Genomic DNA, 21274 nt, shown 5'->3' with positions numbered 1-21274 from the left:
TTATAACAAAATGTTGTCCTCAGTTCATTTACATAGACCTTTGCTGCTGCGTAGGAACCCTGGGGTGAATGTCTGTACAGGCAGTCTACACTGCCAGGCTACCACGTTTGAATATATTATAATGCAGCATGCACACTGGTTCAGAGGTCCGTTCATCCTAGGAGAGATTTAAGAACAAACCCTTTCATTCCGTGTGTTATTTAATGACTTATTAAGCTAAAATCACAGTGTCGGTGCTGCTGTCAAATTGTACATAACTACAACTACAACGGTGCAGCAAGGTGCATATGTAAGTTTGACATGGGACACACACACACACACACACACACACACACACACACACACACACACACACACACACACACACACACACACACAGTGGTGTCAACTTCTTGGAGACGGAGACTGCAGAAAAGACAATAGCTGTCAGTGAGCGATGCGCAAAACAATAGCGCACTATCACCCTCTAACATCTGCATGGAGGCAGAGGGTTACCAAAGGCTGGAGGATGCTCTAACGTGTGGGAGGGAGAAAAAAAGCCAAGTGACAGGCAGTGATCATGAAAAAACACGCAAGGTACCATGAAAAAGAGCAACACACACACACAAAAAGAGCAACACACACACACACACACACACACACACACACACACACACACACACACACACACACACACACACACACACACACACACACACACAGTCGCCAGAGCAGCGCTTCAAGTACAAGGGGAGAAAAAGGGGGAAAAATGTACTCACAGTTCTGAGGAACTGGATTTCATCCTCTCCTTCTCCACCTTCAGCCATGGCTGCAAAGGAGCCTGTTCAGACTGGGGAAGCCTCCGCTGGCTCCTCTCTCCTGTCGATATTAGCATATAGCTAAATCCTCGGCCGTACAGCGGGGGACACTACCGCAGCATCTGTCACTCAAAGCCCCTGTGCTCAAGCCCGGCTCGCCGCCCGGAGGAGGAGGAGAAGTGCGCGTCAGCATCGGCGGGGCTGGAGCGACTAGGGACGGTGTGACGGAGGGGGTGGGAGGAGGAGGAGGTGGAGGAGGAGGAGGAGGTGGGGGAGAGAGGAAAAGCAGAGTAGCGTAGCCGAGGCTCGGCGGCGGGGTCTTTATCTTCGACGTCACCAGCGGACCTTATTAATACAACCGTGAGAGCGCGAATATTCAAACAAAAGATCATTAAACGCGTTGAAATAACCCCCCCCCCTTTACCTTCACAGGTATCCCGTCTGTCACGTGACTCCCCGCCCTATCACCCGGCTACGGACCCACGGTCAGCATGCTTATGGTCGACAGCGTGATTCTCGTATGCAGGACAATCCTAGTGCTGGTCCAGATCAGCACCATGGACAGATCAGCACCATGGACAGCACCCGGCTCTGATCAGGCTCCACTATACAGTGTAGCTGTGGTGTACTGTATATATGTATATATCTATACAGATAATGTGTTATTTTTGCGAATCTTCAATATCTATATGTATTTTTTTTTTTACCTTAAAACGTAATATACACAAGGCGGTTGCCATTATGATGTGGCTATGTTAATCATTATTATGTACACAAGCGACTACATTATGCGATAAAAAATATTTAAATATTTAAAGAAAAGGGTGATATCTGAGAGAACTGAGACTCAGTTGGGCTCCTTTCATTACAAAAATAGAGCCTATAAGAAGCTGTAGAGGACATCCTGAGCTGGAAAAAAAAAACGGTGTTAAACTATTTAAAACGTTAAGATTTGATGAATAGCCGTTTAATTATTTAACAATAAATTAGATTAAACTCAATAAAAAAAAAATTGAAGTGCAATGTGAATTATTTAATTTTGTCCTGTGGACTAATATCAGTCTGGGCTCATTGTTAAATCAAAGATGACCCCTCAGCCTTGCAATTATGAAGCCTATCTCTACAACGAAGTTAAATAAACACAAATACTCCCTTATCACTGTGCGCTGCTGCCCTCTAGTGTCGACACTGTGGCATAGCATCTGCTCGTTCCCTTCTCTCCCTCACCTCACACCTTGCCTTGATATCAGACAGAATCGTCTACTCGTTATAATCGACTCTAACTCAGTGGAGTGGGCGGATTAAAAACTCACACAGCAACAGCTGAATGGTTTGCTCCTCCTCCATTTATGTTTACAACTGCTCTTCCTGCTTGTCCTGTCCTTATTAGCAAAAAGGGCCCACCCTTTTACACAGCAGCCACTTTGACATGTCATTGCAGGATAAACGCAGGTGTAAATAATAACAGCATTAATTATGTTCCATTTAGGTGGGGCCAGTGACCCTGGTGTTGTGCTTGCTGGCTTACTGGGAATGGCTGACACACTCAATAGAATGGGGCCATAATTAGTTTGATTAATTACACCTGTGTTTGCCTTGCTATGACGTGTCAAAATATAGCTGCTGTGAAATGACCAGGCTAACAATGACATTCATATTTCACAACCCCCACGAGTAATTAGAGTAACTCATGTAAAAAAAAAATATTAAAAAAAAAAAAAAAGAAGCAATTTCCACAACCCTGCGTAACTTTTCCACCAAGTGTCTCTGAAGCATATACAAACTGTGTATCTCTGTATATGCTTGTTAATATTTTTGTATATATGTATGCATTTTTCTTAACCTGTTTCCTTCTCTTTTTCTTTTTAATTTTCTGTCTGAAATCTAAGATATTGCAACTGCCACAGCATGTAAAATATTGATCAACCCCCAAACATTTGTTGTTTTTTTTAGATATCCTGCTCCCTGACAAATAAACATGCTGTAACTTGACTGGAGACATAACGTCCTTGGCAGAGATCAACATACAGTACCAGTCAAAAGTTTGGACACACCTTCTCATTCAACTACTTTGAAGAATCTAAAATATAAAACAAACTGGTTTGTTGAGCATTTGGTTGTTTACCACATAATTCCATATGTGTTCCTTCATAGTTTGGATGTCTTCACTATTAATCTACAATGTAGAAAAAAATAAGAATAAAAATAAAGAAAAAACATTGAATGAGAAAGTGTGTTCAAACTTTTCACTGGTACTGTATAATTTAAGAAGATAGTTGAATTGATAGAGCCTAGTGGTATAATAGCAATGAATATGTTGGCCACTAGGTGTCACTGCTTCGTAATAAATGGCAGCTCCTCGGGCCTTCAAAGAGCAGGTACTTTCACATGCTCTTATCTCTCTGCGTGTACAACACAGTACCAATGTAAGCCTGAGAATGACTAAAAACTGCTAACGACTGTTACATTAAATGAATAACCAGCCAAACGTCGCCCCCCTCTCTCTCTCTCTCTCTCTGTGTACATCACAGGCTGGATCACATCACATGGCCTACCTGCAAGCTGCAGCTGCACTGACTCAAAATGTGGGATGTGGATAAATACTAAAGGACCAATCAGATAGCAGTGAGCCGGCGCTGAGTTTATCTATTGGACCAAACTCCTGTCAATCAAGACAGACGAGCCCTGTGAAGCAGCGGTGAGCGCCGGCTGGCTTGCAGTACAGAGATGTGAGGAATTATTTGCCATGACACTAAATCGGGTAAGTGACTGTTTGTGGGGGGTTTTTCGGAAGTGCTGCTGTGCTTTACCTGCTGCAGGTGCAATAGACTGTGACGTACTTCCAGCTTCTAATTGAATATATGGCATTAAAGTGGAGCTAATATTTGACTAATGCAGAGCTTTTTTTTTTTTTTTTTTTTTTTTTTTTTTTGCATTATATCTTAATTTATAACAAATGTAACTAAATATTTCTCGATTTGTAGTTGCAATGGGCAGCAGTTACCTCATTAGATAAGTGTGACCCTGCTGCTATTTCTAACACTGGCAGCTGCACCAGGGCTGGTTGCAAGGTGACAGTAACCCGCGGGATTATGTTATGATGTAAACAGTTCATGGATCTTGCCAAATGTTGAGGGGAATCCATTGAAACGCGTGCAAAATGTGCGTCTGTTTTGCTTGTAAACATCTCAAACGGCAGCCATAGCGTTGGGATCTGCGCGTGTCGTCACCTTGTGTGGTTTTATGCGGCAGCAGCTTGTGAAATGTTGATGAAATGCAGTTTGGAAATGTTTCATCCACTCATCCAACAATGCTGGGAGTGGATAATGAAGATAATCTATAGTTAATTTAGTTTAGTGTGTGTGTGTAATGAAATGACTATCTTGTTTAGTCGACGCGATGTTGGATTCTATTAACTTCTTTTAATTAACTAATGGGTTCAACAGTGAAATGTGGACAGTCTATTATAGGAAAAAGGAGCAGTTTGTATTGCTTTGCTTAAAAAAATGATCTCCTTATTATCATTAAATATAATGTATATTCTCTAAAGCTGTGTGCTACTTTCTCTCTGACAGTATCTGGACAGGCCAGGGCGATGAATAGCCGGAGATCCTCCACTGCAGTCCGAGTCCAATCACTCTGTCTGGGGGGCTGACCACTTACTCAGAGTGCTTGAGTTCTAACCATGGTACCCATCATGGAGGGCACACACACTGTGTTGCTCCTCTACGCACCCATCTACGAGCTAAGCAACATCAGCCTGTATTTCCCCAAGAGGCGGGCCTCGGGCTTCAAGTACAAGAGCCGCGCCCCTCATCCAGCAAGAGCCTGTAATGACCATGACTGTGGAAAGGAGGATCCCGCCGTGTCCAAACAAAGAGGCCAGTCTTCCGGCTACTCGGGCGAACTCCTCATCAACCAGCAGGCAACAAAGGAGGCGATCGCAGAGCTCTGCTGGCTTGTAGCGGAGCACCACCAGTTTCTGGCGGATCTCTTATCGCTGTGTAGGGATTGCGCCATCAAAGTCAGGATGGGTAACCAGGATGGGAAGCTCCAGGATTACATGGAGGGTCAGGAGGTTCACCTCGGAGGTCAGGTCCTCAGCAGCAGCAGCGGCGGCTATTCTCTCACGGTGTCTCCAGATAATAAGAGAGCTACATCCAAGAGCAAAAAGCTGAAGAAGTTGGGAGGCAAGAAGCTTTACAGCGCCGAGGATATCCTGCACAGTAAGATGAAGAAGAAAGTTAAGAGTGGATCTTCATCTAATGCGCGTCCTTCTCACAACAATGCGTCCACATGTTCAGCCTCAGTTACGCAGCAGGTCCCAGGTACCTCGGCCTCTGGCCATGTCACTGACAGCCCAGTCACCGGCTCCTACGTCAGTGCAGTCAGTAATCCCATCCTGCCCGTGGAGGAACCCTTCCAGATCACTCGTGAGGGTTGGGACTTCATGGAGGACAGCCAGACCTTTGACCCCGACATCGACTTCTGCAACGACTTCTCAGAGTACGACGGCGAGCTGGGTTACGAGTCATCATTCTGCAGCCTGATGGAGGGTCTGACTCGGCGGGAAAGCGGGAGCAACCTTCGCCCAGTTAAGAGGTCCGATTCCCTGGGCGAGACAGTTTCTCAGAATGGATTGGCAGCCATGTCGGCTCAGCAGCTGTATGGCGAAATCAACCAGAATAATAAAGGGGTGAGGGTGGTGGCCAAAGTGCAGGATGTGGACGGGAGAGTGCTACATGTCAACCATACAGGCGCCGACAGGGCAGGGCCAGGCATGCTACATTCAGGGACTAGCGGCTGCCAGCAGGGGTATGGAGAGTGGAGAGTCATTAGAGAAAAGGCCGGTAAGAAGCTCTATGAGGGGCTACGTTTACCCCTATCGCATACCACCGAACCTCACCCCCAGCCAAATACCACAGAAAGAGCCCTTCTTCACCATCTCTCGCTGGGGTCTTCAACACGTCTTTCCCTGCCTCCAACAGTCCTCAGAGCATGTCCCCAGTCCTGTCCCCTCTGTCCTCCAAGCGGGTGAGCCCTCAGCTCAACCACCGCATCGTTCTGCTCTCGGATAAGGATGTGGACCACGAGCAAGACAGCTCCAGTAACACAGATGAGCCCCAAATCTTCTCCGAGGTCATGGACAAGAACGGCAACAAGCGGACTGTCACCCGTCTGGATCTGAACCTCAGCAGGCGGCCCAGCAAGTGGAACTCCTCCAGCAACTCCACGACAACAGGTGAGTCATTGGAGATCACACTGCTCCTACTCTGAACACGCTGATTCATGTTTGGAACTCCCTTCTTTGACGTAAATGTCGAAAAACAAGTGCTTTTATCATCTAAGTAGCGTGAAGCGTTTGTCAGTAGGTGCCTTTCATCTGGCGTTGCTGTTGCTGTTGCTGGATTTCAAAGAATGGAACAAGAAAGAAAAGCCTTGAGAGAGATTCAAGTGCTTTGAGTTTGTGTCAGCAATTACTCTGCAGCATTGTAACTGTCAAACTTTTTCTTTTACTTTGTCACCCCGGCTGTTATCTAATAAACTAGCGAGTCCATTAAATAACCATTGCTTTCTACAATGTCTCTGCTAGCCCTGTCCTGGTAGTAGTTTTTTATTTTATTTTTTTATTGCTGTGTTCACATCTTGGCTGTGCACACAAATTAAAAAGTACCCAGCAGAGTTGCACAAGGGGCAAACCGAGCCTGAGAATGCTTTGGCTGATGATCCACGTTAACGCTCTAAGAGCTGTAGGGAAGAGGCAGAGATTAGTGGGAGTCTCCCAGATCAAAGGCTCAAAGTTGACACTAGGGTTCGACTCGACCAGGGTTCTCGTGAGCGCAGTGTTTACTGAAGCATTGCCAATTTGGACTTTTAGGGACCTGCTGTCTCTCCCCCTAAACCCTCATCCTCTCCAGTTCACAGGAAACTGACAAAGGATCCGTGAACCCAGCAGGCCCAAGGGTTACAGAGAAAAGGATTATTATTTGCAGAACTCTTTTTTTTATTTTTCCTCTTTCCATAATCTGTACCATTGTATCTTTGCCCACATGACTGAGTTTTAAATACTCACAGCATAAAGAATATTTGCAAAGCCATAATAATGCTAGAAGTATTATTGAATGATATACCTCTGTAGTGTGGTTAATCATCCCTTTCCGTCAACGTAACACAATATTTGCTTTAATTTGCAGCAGCTTCAGACGGCCCTCATTTGATTAACTAATAGACCGTGGATAATGGTTGGTTTAAACCTCTAATTCAAGAACTGTGCTGCATTTGTAAGGAAGCTCAAGAGTATTTGAGTTGTTTCAGCACATCCCATCATAAAACAGCACTAGCTCAACCCATACAGCCAGCGATGGTCAGCTCAGCAGCAGCAGCAGAGGGAGGAGGAGGAGAGCTTAGCTGTGTGGAGCTAAACTAACTGGTGAATAGGGGAATAGATAGCCCAGCTTTACTCATGTGGAGATAATTTGGATCAAGTCCCACTGAAATGACACTGTCCCTGTGTGTCCTCACCTTGGCATTCGCAGACGCAACACACACAGATGCCTCCATTAACATTTCGGCGCACACACACACAAGCACACATAATCCACATTGTCTGGCATCAGACCTCACCATTTTTTTTATATTAAATTCAGAGTTCTTTCTAATGTTATAATCAACATTATGAGCACTGTTTTTTAATATCCTGAGCATTGGGGACCTAGCAGATGTGACTGCATGATATTGTAAGCCATAAGCTATCTGTATGAGACTCTGACAGGGCAAGATCCACAGACATTGTTGCTTACTTCATGTTAACCAAATGCTTCATGCTGTCAGGTCCTCACAGTCCAGGCTTAACCCTTTAATCTTAAAAGAGATCCTTTTGTCAATTTTTGGCCCTTGTGTTTCTTGATAATTGAATACACTTCAGATGTTAACGGAGATAAACGAACATCACAGGGTCCAGCCAAAAGGGCTAAGTGGTTCTGTGTGAAGCCCGGCCCTTCATGGTTAGCAAATGGTGAACTAATTATAATCCGGGCTCTTTAATCTCTATGCTTAATTAATGCGTGTGCTGATGCAGACAGGGATTGTAAGAAAGTAATAGGTTCTCTTTTTTGCTTTATGTGCTAATACTCTAGCACTGTAGTCTGTGGACCAGAATACCCTTTATCCACTGAAGGTGTGTATGTGGTTGCCTGTGTGTTTACATATAATTTACATAATGTATGTGTGTTAGTTTCTATTTACTTTAGCATTTGTGTTGCTTGTTCTCTAATACTTATCAGTAATTTAAAGATGCACAAGAAACTTAAAACCTGCAATGATAGATTGCAGACAGTGGAAAAAAAAGCTACAAATACACTGACATATTACCACCTTTACAGTGGAAATGGTAAACTTCTTTGTATACATTTGCCTAATTTACACCTCAAGAAAAGATACATGGCAACATAAGCATTCATTCTGGCCACCTGGTAAATGTAAGTCCACTATTTAGTCTCCTTTTTAAGCTATGTTTTGGTCCTCACCAGCTCCTGGTACACAGATTAATGCTCCGCCCTGTTCACCACTTTGTTTGTCTGCAGTTTGTTGCTGAGCATGTAGTGTACAGTGGGTTTGTGGAGCTTTTGCATTGACCTGCGCACGAAAATGATGATAAGAGCGGTGATACTAAAGCAAAATGGTGAAGTTGTGGCCAAGAAACCTAAAATAATTAGCTAAAAGACGTTATATAGCTCTGTAGAGCTGAGGGCCACCCTTTCTACAATACACTGATCTACTGTCTAAATATTGATAATGGCTGCTGGTCACTTTTCAATCCAATCAGCCATTAGTCAGTCTCTCTCTCTCTCTCTCTCTCTCTCTCTCTCTCTCTCTCTCTCTCTCTCTCTCTCTCTCTCTCTATCCCCCTTCCCTCCATTCCCTACTTATTTATTGTCCGACATATGGCAGGCAATACCATAATCAGATTAGCCAATACGTTCCTGCAAGGTCATATGAAACTGATCAGTGCGGAGCAAGAGTATATCACCCCACTCTCCCAGCTAGCTGCCATTCAACAGAAAATTGCCCTGCCATGCAACATTGTTCCACCCGGTGAAGACAAGGACCGGCTCTATTCAGATAATGAAGTGGATTCTGCATTCAGAACAGGCTTCTCTCAGTCTGCATACTACACATAGTGAAACATGGGAACAAAGGTCCTTCTCATACAAAGTTTAACTTGTTAATAAATGACTCCTACACTACCACCTTGGACAATGTTAGCTGATGAGCAGCTTTCTAAAGGCTTCTCCTCAATGTTTCACTCTTTTAAACATGCAACCACCAGTGGACTGGAGTGAACTTAACCAAATTTCCAGTCTCCCAGTGAAAGGCCCTGCCAGTCCCAATGAAAGCACTCGTTCCTCTAACTCAGTTCTGTATATCCCATTAGCCTCCAGAAATGCATTTCAAATGAGCATGACATTGCTTGCCAGAGCAAGCAATGTCATGCTACATTGCTTGCTCTGGCCCTCAAAGCACTACAGAACTCATCCCTGAGTTTTTTTTACTTGTAGCTAACCCTTACATGGACCTCAGCACTGCCAGCCAAACCAGTCAGTCAATCACCCAGCCCGACAGCCATGCACGGCCGACAACCCTGTATGGAAAAATGGCTTTGACAGGCGCAAAAGAAACCAGGTGATTTATAAATCCTGCATTTTTCATGATTTGTATAAAAGCCTATGATCCTTCTTCCTGGCTAAAAAGTGACGGCGGGTGGGTTGAGGCTGCCAGATGCACTCAGCATGCCACATGGCCCAGTTCTTTTACTTCGAATGATGAGGTTATAGTTCTCTGACCGCTGGATGAGTGATGGATCACTCACCACTGAGAACCACCTGTCATGGTCAGACATCAGATGACCTTTGAGCTGTGCCAAATGCATTTACTATATTGTTAAAATCTTAATGCTTACAGTAACACACACATCATGCCTGACAGCTGCTCTCTCACACACTGTGATTTGTCACGGTCAAATCACTGTCCTGTCAGTCAACACCTGCAGGTTTGCTCTAAAGAAACACCTGCATGTACTGTAGATGCCTGAAACTCTCTATTAAAGTACACACAAGGGCAGTGTACTGTGTGTGTAGGCTCGGACGGTTGGGCTGGGATCTTTCAGTCAGCCTTGCATTACTTGCCATCCGACCAAACTGTACTGCACTCTGTGTCCCCTCAGTTATGGACACTGTGTTTAGGTCTCAGCTTTTCGAGTAGCAGAGGAGATTACGTGTCAATAAGCGCTCAGTTTTCTCCAGGGCCAGTGAACTTAAGCTCTGTGTGTACATAGAAGAGTGCAGCGCCTTCATTACCTATTGCATCTGTTTACTGTCATCACATTGCAGTGTCCTGCGTTACATCACCATGTCTTCTTTCTAGCATTCAGCACTGACATCAGAGCTTCACTGCAGTGTTTGACTACAGGGAGAAAAACATGCCTCTTCCTCTGCCTGTCCAGATGGTGGCAGTGTGGGCCACCGTGCACTTTTAATTATGTGACTGTCAATTTGGGAAAGCATTAGCACACATGTACAAGATCAAGGTTATTTAGCAGAATCATGAATGAACATAGCAAGCGTATATCAATAGGTGTTCATTGTTTGCCTATTTCATATAGTATAGTTTTAGCAAAATTGTAGAGAGAGCTGTTTCTGATCACTAGATTCTTCCCTTGGCCCGGACTGGGCTTAACTCTGCATTTGGAAGTGTCCCATCCTACAGTCAGCAGTTCCCACTGCGGGACCATGCAGTGCAGTATTATCATAATGAAAAGTTATTAATCTAATCCTTTTTCTCCCTGCTGTCCAAGTCCTAGATAACTGGAGGGACTGCAGGCATTGCTGCTGTCTCATAATGACTGATGGTGGTAGAGTACTGAGGCTGAATTTCAATGCTTCCATTTTTTAATGGAACCCCCCCCAGTTTCTTTTGTGTGTGTGTGGGCTCATAACTGAATTCAAAGCACTTGGCTGAGACTCAGACTCTGGGGAGCTATACAGCAACACAAGCGGACTTCCAAGAGTTTAGAAATGGCATTACGGCAATACTGTATGTCCTCTTCTGGGATACTCATTACAAAGAGACGTTATGGGATCTGTTAGCAGCTTATCAAACAGGAAGAAATTATGTGATTTTTCTCAGTTTCTAGCTAATAATACTCCGCAAACAAATCAAGGTGTTTTCTTACAGCTGGAGGAAACTGAGGTCAACGAGCTTCAATATCTGTACTCTCCCCGTTCTCACTCCCCTTATCTTCTCTCCTCTGTCTGCACCTCTTTTCAGCCTCCTTATTCTTTCACCTCACTTTCCCTTTCCCATATCTCTTATCTTGCACTTTTCCTCCCTTTCTCTGCATTCCAAATTTCATTCTGTTTTCTACTTTTACTGTAAGTAGATACTGTAGCTGCCCTTACTAAGTACGTACCCCTAGCGTACTGCAAAATGTGACAGGATTCAGTCGGATATCCTGGTATTTTTGGCATACTACATTTGACGTACTATGTTTTGGCACACACAAAATCTTTTTGTGCACATTGGAGCACATTGACTCTTGAATGCATCAAGGGAAAATACAGCCCTTACGTTTAAAAATGCATTTCTGCTTGTGCGCATGTGTGAGGCACTAGCCTGGTTCCTGAAGTCAATACCATGTGACTTGTTCGGGGCGTAGCGCATGAGGGAGGAGGGGATGCTGAGGCTGAAGTTAGTCACTGAACAGTAAATATTAAGGGCAAGGTGCTCTGAAATGCACAGAATGAATTCAGCCTCCCCAGCATACTGCGGCAAAAACAGAACTGAGGGAGGACATTTTATTGAAAAAATTTGCCCGGTTTTAGCCTAATGTTCTGATATGTAACTCATTACCTTCTGTGTGACTGCCTGGTCAGGAGAGGGCAGTCTTTCCCTATCGGAAGTCCTGTGTTTTCACTCCTTCAGGGCCTTTGGGTGACTAAACACACACACACACACACACACACACACACACACACACACACACACACACACACACACACACACACACACACACACACACACACACACCTATCTGCAGCTGACCTTATTGTAGTACATTGGCAATGCTGAGCAATGCCTTGGCTCAGGTACAGTGCATCTCTTGAATGCAAATCGATAGTGGTATCTGCTTTGAGGCTAGTGCTCTGCAGCCATTTTTCCTTTATTGGATCAGTGTGGCTTTCTGCCGGTGTCAACAACGGGAACAGGGCCGGCTAAGTGCAGATAAAAATAGCTGTGTGCCCTCAGGCCTGCAGCAAAACAGTGGTCGCTCTTGCTTGATGCTAAAAGACTCTGATGCCTAAATGGTTCCACTTTTATTCCCCATCCAGGTTACACAGCCTCAGTCAGTGCTGCTTATTCAGACTTGTCACACAAGACCACAGCTGTTATGCTGTTTTGTTTTTCCATGCTATGTTCCCTTGCACAAAACGGAGCATTAATTAACCTGCGCTGGTGTGTTTGTTTGTGTAGAGGATTCCCTATTGCGTCATGATGACATTTGGATGCTGGATGGTGATGAAACTCAGGAGCCCCTTTCCAGCGTTACCCGCCCTGATCACCTCGACTTCCTACGCATCACGCCGCCGGAGGATGACATCCTCGGTGACACACCCTACTGTCCCAAGCTGGAGTGCACGGTGAGGGCCCTCAAGCAGCACAAACAGTGACAGATCATAAAATAAGATGTAATGTGTATTTTCACACACAGAGCAGTCTACCATAGCATCTCCCCCCCCTCTTGGGACACGAAGGAATTTCTCTGCACTCTGCACATTTAAACCACCTGATCATGAATTCTTAGAAATGGATTAACGGGTCATGGTTTCTAATCTCTAGATCGTGGTTTTAAGCCAAAACTGAACGAGATCACTCCACTCAAACCTTTTCCGTTCAGAGCAAAGACAGGAAAAACCTCTACTTCCTTTGTTGTTCTTCCATTAGAAATACATTATTTTGAAAGGTTTGGGCTATTAGGAATAATTAGTGTGATTTCTTCTTGTTATTGAGTAGAAGTTGCAACACAGGATATTTTTTCTTGCCTCAGAACATGTGACTGATGTAATCCTACTGTACAGTATGTGTGTCTACTAAAAAAAAAAAAAAAAAAAAGCCTGCAGAACACAGTGCGTTGTTTGTTTCCAGGTTTTGTAGGTTATATTTTATACAAATATGTAGTACATTTAAGAACTGTCACAATGCACATCTAAATCTATCATTGATAGCATGATGTGAACTATTTCCAAGTCTTTCCAGATTCCATTATGATGTCTGGCAAAGATAATTAATTCCTGGGGCAGATGAGTTAGATTACCTGGGTGTGGTTTTGGGCAGGTAGTGTATCAACACAAGCCACACATTGTTTTGTAAATGCCCTGTAAGAAAAAAGAAAAAAAACAGTTAACATACCAGTATAAAGGCCATGCTATACAGAATTAGACACTGTATTGTTGTGAAAGTAACAGCCAGCTCACATACACATACACTATCACCGTCATCCATTGCCATTAGAAAAGACACACACCTCTGATGTTCATGATGTATTCTCATTGTGTTGTCACAGCTGAACACAAAGGGTTGTGACGCACAATCCAATTATGCGGGTTAGACTTGGTTGTTTTTTAAGATTTGTAGGGTTGGCATGATCTGTAACATGTATATAAATGATTGCACTTCTATTTTGAGATCACATGTGACGGATCAGCGCTCGCATCTCAGTCCTGTTGATCAGTTGTGCCTCTGTGGGAGATTTACTGTGAGTGTATGAAATACTGCTGCTATTACATAACTTAATTCCTCTGCCCTAAAAGCCCCCTTCTCATTTGTGGCGTTCTTTAGATGAGGGGGAAAAAAGAAATGCCATTCCTAGAAAAATTAAATTAAATGAAGTGCTATTTTCAACGTTAAATTCAAAAAGTGATTAAGAAATAATTCTAGTATTTGCATAATTTGTGCAGTTCTGCTGGTGGGTCCATTTCCAAAGTTTAGAATCTTGGAAAAAAAATTAGTAGTGTTTCCTGTAGCATCATAACTAGTTATTATTCATTGGTCCTTTGTCAGGGGAGGCATTAGTATTTAAAGATGTCCAATTTAGGGCAGTCATTTTAATTAATTAAAAACATTTGAAAAGCAGCCTGTAATAATGTGCCCCCTAGTCCAGCTACATCCATGTTCAGACCACCATGCTCAATCAGGCAGTCTGAAGGAATGCATTCCTGGAGGACTTCCTTTGGTTGCTAAGGGCAACCACAGTCTGAAGAATGCTGTGTTTTCCTTTCTTGACATTTAAAATGCATCAGAAGTTAGAGAAAGTTAAATTGAAGATGAGCTTAAAACAGACACCATAGTTGTTTTCAGTGTTCAGTACCTACTAAGAGACTAAAGGTAAGTGAATCAAAATGTCTTTTTTTTTTTTTTTTTTTTTTTTTTTTTTACCTCACTGTTCTGTCTGGTTGTTCATGAGCTGTTAATCACTACCATGTTGGCCTCTTAGCAAGTTGTCAGAGCTGGCTAAGGCAGGGCTGACTAATCACCCTGTCTTAAGCTCCGTATTGCAATAGCTCACCGCTTAATGGTGCAATGCTGCTCTAATGGACCTCAGCAGACTGACTCTCCCTCTGTGTTTACTCTGTCACCGTGGCAGCCATTTTAAGGAAGTGAGCAGGGGTAATCAGACACCTGCAGTGCCGGGCTCTGCAGGTCCCCACCCATGAAGGGAGGAACCTGAAGGGAGGAACCTGAAGGGAGGAACCTGAAGGGAGGCGTCCCCGGACTGGGTAAACCAGTGAGACGCTTTTTTTTTTTTTTTTTTTTTTTTTTTTTTTTTTCTCCCAACCTGTGGAGTTTCTTTTTTTTTTTTTCTCACACAACAGCACACAGGGCTTTCCTGTTAAGGAGACGGAGGTAAACTAAAAGTACTGCTTAGTCATGGACTGCAGTGTGTATACCGGCACATAGAGAAGGATCACCCACAACTTTATGGATACTAAGACTCAACTTGTCGTAAAAAAGCCGGGGAATGCTTTTGTGAAAGGCAGGTGAACTATGCTCTCCTGCTTTCCCAGGAAGATAACAGCAGGACATGCTTCCAGCCGCTGAACAGCTTCACTTCACTTGCAGCGTCATGGGAATCTTGTTGGCACAGAGGAGGCTGAACATTACTGCTGACAACATACAGTCAGTAGTAGACGCAATGTGATGTTGTGAAAGTTTACTACGTGGAACCGGTTTGCTTTTCCCTAAATAGGAATACAGAATAGTGGTAAGAGGAGAGATTTGTCCATACAAAGGCCTTTTGTCCCAGCCAGCGGTAGAGGTGGAATAGGAGCCACTTGGATACCTGGAGGTGGGGACATTTGTAATATTTTGAATGGACTCTTTGCAAGAGCTGCTACCTGTTTTGCTTTTCCTCTCTATTGGTGTGGAGCTCTGAGCAAAAATGGAAAGTTTGAGTAATGACTCAGATGGATCAGGGAAGCCCGCCAGTTCCCTCGTGAATGTCTTCAGCGGTATCTTCAACCGAAATAGAAGTGCCTCTTCAGACGGCGAGTCGGCCGTGTTGACGTCTTTCAAGGAGCTGTCAGATGAGGAGAATCCTCTTCCTGAAAGCGATCAAACTACTAACAGTGAGAACAATCTCCAAGGGAGGAAAGATATGCATCAGGATAATGGGACTGCTTCCAGTGATACAGGGCAGAGTGCTGAATCATTGGAAACGGGCAAGGAGTCTGGTGACAAAGTTAAAACAGCAGTTGGAGCCTTGGCTGATCTAGATCTGGTCCAGGTTACTCAGGTGGAAACGTATAGTGACGAGGAGGACGAGGAGGCGGCCCACGGCAGCGCTAGTCCACCGAAGCCCACTCTACCTGAGGAGGATACAAATACAGTGGAGCATGGAGATGAGACAAAAGATGCCACCGAGGCTGAGTACCAAGTGCCTGTGTTTAGAACACACAAACTTACTGAGAGATCCCGCATAGAAGCTATTCTATATTCAGACAGGTTTGTCAACAGATCCAGCTCAAGGACACTTCTGGCCTCTTTTTTTTCCAAAAAGGCAGATGACCGCAGTCCCAAGGAGAGCACCACCACAGTGTCTTTGGATGTAGAAGCATCTGGTGCTGGAGAGAATGGTAAAGACAATGTAGGAACAGATGAAGGCCAAGAGTTTGAGGGCATAGATTGTTCTCTGCCTGTTCCGTCCGTCATCTCCAGACCTCTGGCTTTAGAGGCCTCAGGTCATAATGCTGCCACAGCCTCCCCTTTAAGGGAGGATTTAGATAATACACAGAGGGAGGAGACACATGAGCAAAGGGTTGAACCTGAGGAGGGGGCCAAGGAACCTCTCTCCAGCCAGGTGTCCTCCTCTGTGCCCTCCAGCCCTAAGACTCCTGAAGCGTCAGCCAAATCAATCTCCAGTCCAGAGGAGCGGTCCGACTCTGCCGGTGTCACAAATCACCCTACAGGGATTAAAAACCCCATAGGTCTGTCATCTGCTCCTAAAGAGTCTCCAGTTGACATCCAGCCAAGTAACGGTCCTTCTTCACAGCGTACAACTGCTCCAAAGACACCAGAAAAAGACACACCACCTCCAGCTTCATCCACTGCACCCTCCTCCACCTCATCCCCATCCAGGGCTACGGCGCTCTCTTCCTCCCCTTACTTCCAGATGCCGGCTCTCTTCAGTGGGTTGCGGGTTCTGAAGAAGGGAGTGTTGGGGGAAGACAGGGAGACTGTGTCAGAGATCAAGCAGAGGGAGAAGGATGCTGACCTTGCCCTGCTCAGCCTGAAGAAGACGGTAAACAAAGCCAAGCTCATCCCCGAGCAGAAGAAGGCCACCTCTCCAGCCAAAAAACAGGCAGAGCCTAAACCTGTTGCGGAAACTAAAAGCACCGTGATGGGACATCTCAGTCAGCTGCTCAACCTAGACAACCACGATGAGACCAAAAAGTCAGACGTCGGGAAGGATGGTGGTCCTGAGCACAGGAAAGAAAAAGAGTCCGAGACTGGAGAAGAGGTTCCTACAGGACCAGACGCCCCCACATCCCAAGGGGAGAGAAAGAAGACCTCAGACCTGGCCTATGAAACCTTCAGGAACATCTTCGGCCCCAAAACTGTCAAAAAGGAAAAAACGGAAGAAGTGGATCTGGAGGCAATAAAAAAGAAAATAAAGAATGACAAGGAAAACCTGAGGTCCATTTTTGAGAGAGCCTCCAAATCCCCCGGAAAGGAACTCAACAGTGAAGCTAATGTATAAAATCACAATTCTTTTTCATATTTAGTTACTTTATTGGAAAATTAAGCTGCACACTTGGGTTGTACAAAGATGGGGGGAATGATGAGGCAAATTGTTGCTGTGTCATTGCATTGGCAGTGTCCACGCTGACGCATGTATTTTCTCCCCACAGACGGAGCTCACGTCTCCTACTGACAGCGAGGACCGGACCCCGAGGCGTCTTCAGGCTGTGTGGCCCCCACCCAAACCTAAAGATGAGGAAGAGAAGGTGGGGCTCAAATACACCGAGGCAGGTAAGAACCTCAAGCTTCTAAAGACACTGTTGTCTGTCTTAACATCTAAAGACCAGGAATGCTGACAGAGGTTCATGGCGGTCAAACGGGCACTGATTGGCATCACGTTGATTGGCTTTGTGGATAAGGGCCGTTGTGGAGAGAGTACGTCTATCTCGTATAATGTTTTTGAATAGATCTCTTGTGAACACTGAAACAATAGTCACAATCACACTTTGCTCTAATGACTGTAATGTAATGTAATGTAATCTTTGCTCTAAATCTGAGACATGTTATGAAGAGCTAGCTAAGTATCATCAGCAAGGTGTAATACATCCTTTAATCCCATGTAAGAACACAGGGAGGCTGTGTCTGCTCCTTAATGCTGCTGTTTGTATGGCTGCTGTTTCTTTGCACCACAGGATTGCTGCATGTGTGGGTGTTGGAGGTAAAAACCTTTAATCGAGTATACTTGGCCCCTCTTGTACTCTCAAGGTGTAATAACACGAAGATAGGCTAAAAAAAAAACGCACATCTGTTGATTGAATTACAAAGTAAAACTCCTTTCTTTCATGTTCTGGGTACAGTGAAATTGTGTTAAACTAAAAGCGTATTGCATAGCTGCAGCAGGGAAACAGCTGTTGGGTGTTCTGTGCAGCTTCATCCCAGAGAATAGATTAAGACTAGCAACCTCGGATTACTCTGTTGATTGGTGCTCTACGATAGAGCTTTGCTCTTATTTAGGAGAATAGTGTGTGGAAGTTCGGAAGCAGAGCAAAAGTCTAGTATGAGCCGTGTAGATAAACCAACACATTCATATCATGTGCATTACTTTCAGACCCTTGTCTGTTATTTACCACACACTTATGGCCTTAGATTACAGTGCTGATTAAATTGTGCAAATAATGACTATCAAGTGGAGTTGCAGTATTTATTTTATTGATTTTCATGATCATAGACTCAGAATAATCATTGTTACAAGTTAGTCTATACTGGTGAATCATAAAAATATAAATCTGAATAAAGACTTGAAAAATGAGCCCCAAACTCAGTCAGTTCTCAAATAAAATGAAAGCTTGAGCACGCAAAAAAACCATATTAATGAAGACGAGACGCTGTGGTGTACACTGTTCCAGTAGGTAGGTAAGATATTGCACCTCGTTACCAACTTGGCAGTAAAAGATATTCCGGAAGGTTTGACCAAGCTGGGAGAAGAAGGACTAATGCAAGTCAATCACGCTTTCAACCGAAAGTGTCCTTTCATTTTGAAAGGTGGGGGAAAGGGGAATTGAGTAAAAACAGAAATCCTTTCCAGTCCAGGGTATTTCAGGCTCTGTGTCCTGGGCTTCTTTGTCTTTCTAAGAGTTACACACAACACACACGTGGTGAGTGATAACCAACAGGAAATGTCAAACTTTGCTCTTTGTTCCTTGAGTTGTCTTCCACTGAACTGAGAGAGAGGGAGGCCTACAGTAGCTAGTCCCTCATGCCTTCCTCTCCTCTGACTGTAGCTGGAGTGGATTTTCTTTTAGCCTGTGCTGGGCTGATTGGAGACAAGCTCCAGCTGGTACTGCCCATGATTGAAGCATCTGGCGGGGGAGTCCTTGGTTACCTGTTAGGATCCCCAGCAGGCACCTGGTCCTACAAGATCATTGTCCCTTGTCCTGAGTGTTTGTTGACCCCGAGGGGTGATAAAACATCACTATACGCTTTAGCTCAAAATATTTTTTGAACCGACAAAGTTGGTCTCTATTGTTTAGTGTCTATTGTTGTTTATGTTCTAAATCCTACTGTATTATCATGGACGTTATTAGGTAGTGGGTGATCTTTTCACTCCCATGCCATCATCTTATTAGAACCAACAGATCCGGTTTTTTCAAGTGTTTTGACCTGACAAAATGTTTTGCTTGGACTTTCATCTTAGCCAGCAGTGTCACTTCAAACTGGTTGGTTGGGTTGTTGACTCTTTAGTGAATGTTGTGTGACCCACCCTTCAGTAAAATATCTCCACTAACCAGCAGTACATGTTGTTGGTATGTCTCTTGGCTGGTATATTAGCTTGATAATGATTTAGTGTCTGTTAGAAAATAGCTCAAGAAAAGATATATCCAAACCCTGTTTTCTCAAACTATGAATAATTAAGTGAACCACAAGCAATGAGCTGTGATTTATGAATCGGGTACACACTCCAGTGTATTATTAATAAATCAAAACTACCAGCAGAATAAGTTTGTGTCCTTGTTCTGCCTCCTTTCAGAGCACCAGGCTGCCCTCTTGCAGCTGAAGAGGGAGTGCAAGGAAGATCTGGATAGGATGCATGTAAGTTATCAAATGACTTTAACAGACATTTTATTAACACACTGACTGAAAACATATTACACACGGGAGAAAGCACGTCTTACTGAGGGCAAACTATTTAAAGAAAGTTAACAAAGGAAGTCAATACAAATGTTTAACAAACACAAACTAACACTTGGGCTTTGTGAAATAAAGTGTAGTTATACATTTGTAACAATAATTCATGTGTTTGAGACATTCATGAACAGCACATTTAGTTACATTTATAAGGCTCTTAATATGTTGTAATATCTAGCCGGACATGGCAGTTCCTGAACACAAGATGGCGCTAAGTAATTATGAAATGTTCAAGTGCAGCAGCTGGACTGGTGCTGAACATTTACTCACAGCAGTAGAAGCTTTAAGATGTCAGAGATTTTGAAGTTGCCCAGTATTGTGTTGAACATTTTTTTATGTAAATTGTTAGTCAACCTGTCGATTCAATTATATATTTTTTTAGATATATTTTTACCAAAATTTCTACCAGAGAATTTGCATTACTATGTTCAATTGGGGGAAAAAAAAAAAACTAAAATCACACTTAAACTGTTATATTTAGTGTGCCTCCAAAATACTACAGTGCTAGTACTCCAGTTCTCTGATGAGGCACTAGTGACACAAAATATTTACAAATAGAGAAATAAGAGCACCTACTATTTTTTCCTAATGGCTTAATGTCCTGATATATGACTTCTAATGTGACCTTTTGCATTTTTTTTGCAAAAAGTGAAACTAAAGTTCATTATTTAAGTGACATAAAATATATAAATAGAGGCAAAATCTTACATGACACGTTGAGTTAAAACTGCACTGTGTCAATTTAAAACATCTAAAGGAGCCAAACATTTGATATCATTTTTATTCCAAATGTCTTTCAAACAAACATCCAGAGATGTCTCATCACAGAGTATTGGGATGGACGTCTCTTTTGTCTTTAATGTGACTACTCATTCCACATCCAAAGCAAAGGTGGCTGTGTCATTCATCAAAAGCAGAGGTTTATTAACAGTGTTCCACAGGTGTTTTTTCTTTCGTTCATCAACTTAATCAAGAGTCAAACTTATTATATACCCATGGAAAACCAAAAGAACATAGCTGTGGTCGTGTTGCATCATTTGTACCCCTGATGCGTTGCTTTATGGGCTGTTTCTTGAAAAGTCTGACCTCAGAATTGGTTTCTCAGCCCGTCTGCCTAAAGCTCCTTAAAGGACTGATGCTGACGCTGAGAAACATGTACCGCAGTCGGCCCACAAGAGAGAGTGGGAACGTGTTTAATGCTATTTCTAAACTGAACAAGTTAATAAGGAACATGTGAAAGATTTATTACAAAACCATTTCCTTTCTCTATCAAATCAATACTTCCCTTTGTTGGGTAGTTTTTTTTTTCATTGCTTGAAATGTCAAATGCAAACTGGACTAGATTAGACCAGCTATTGACCTCTGGGGAAAAAACGTTTAAATTAAGTTGAAAACAAAGCTATAAAAATAACAACATTGTTATTTTCAACCAAGAGTCACGTTCAAGTAGACCTTTTGATGAAAATCAAACGCTCCCATCCAAGTTCATTCAAGGAAAC

At 43.5% G+C, this 21274-nt stretch overlaps 2 protein-coding genes across 4 annotated transcripts in view; both read left to right on the top strand.

Moving 5' to 3' along the window:
* The first annotated feature begins 3474 nt into the window (after nucleotides 1-3474).
* On the top strand, nucleotides 3475-5932 carry LOC129103711 (uncharacterized). 3 transcript variants are annotated; one of them, XM_054614298.1, is made up of 2 exons: nucleotides 3475-3558; nucleotides 4373-5932. In XM_054614298.1, exon 2 carries the CDS (start codon nucleotides 4483-4485, stop codon nucleotides 5833-5835), a length of 1353 nt encoding a protein of 450 aa, XP_054470273.1. In that variant the 5' UTR covers nucleotides 3475-3558; nucleotides 4373-4482; the 3' UTR covers nucleotides 5836-5932. The 3 variants fall into 3 exon arrangements, with proteins under 3 accessions (XP_054470273.1, XP_054470274.1, XP_054470275.1); XM_054614299.1 differs by lacking the exon at nucleotides 3475-3558 and adding an exon at nucleotides 3576-3616; XM_054614300.1 differs by lacking the exon at nucleotides 3475-3558 and adding an exon at nucleotides 3790-3868.
* A 9359-nt stretch (nucleotides 5933-15291) lies between these two features.
* LOC129103710 (formin-like) overlaps nucleotides 15292-21274 on the top strand; it is a 37850-nt gene continuing 31867 nt past the window's right edge. Inside the window, exons 1-4 of the mRNA XM_054614297.1 lie at nucleotides 15292-16221; nucleotides 16402-17103; nucleotides 17261-17381; nucleotides 19618-19679. Of these exons, the coding sequence (XP_054470272.1) occupies nucleotides 15292-16221; nucleotides 16402-17103; nucleotides 17261-17381; nucleotides 19618-19679 (1815 nt within the window). The remainder of the gene's footprint in view (nucleotides 16222-16401; nucleotides 17104-17260; nucleotides 17382-19617; nucleotides 19680-21274) is intronic.

Source organism: Anoplopoma fimbria, chromosome 15 (assembly GCF_027596085.1).
Source record: "Anoplopoma fimbria isolate UVic2021 breed Golden Eagle Sablefish chromosome 15, Afim_UVic_2022, whole genome shotgun sequence".
NCBI lineage: Eukaryota > Metazoa > Chordata > Actinopteri > Perciformes > Anoplopomatidae > Anoplopoma > Anoplopoma fimbria.
Note: the sequence above shows the minus strand (reverse complement) of the source record. Positions and strands in the feature narration are given on the sequence as shown.

Bases quoted from the DNA above. Each gene is read 5' to 3' on its own strand.
- LOC129103711 (XM_054614298.1), top strand. From the start codon at position 4,483: ATGGTACCCATCATGGAGGGCACACACACTGTGTTGCTCCTCTACGCA.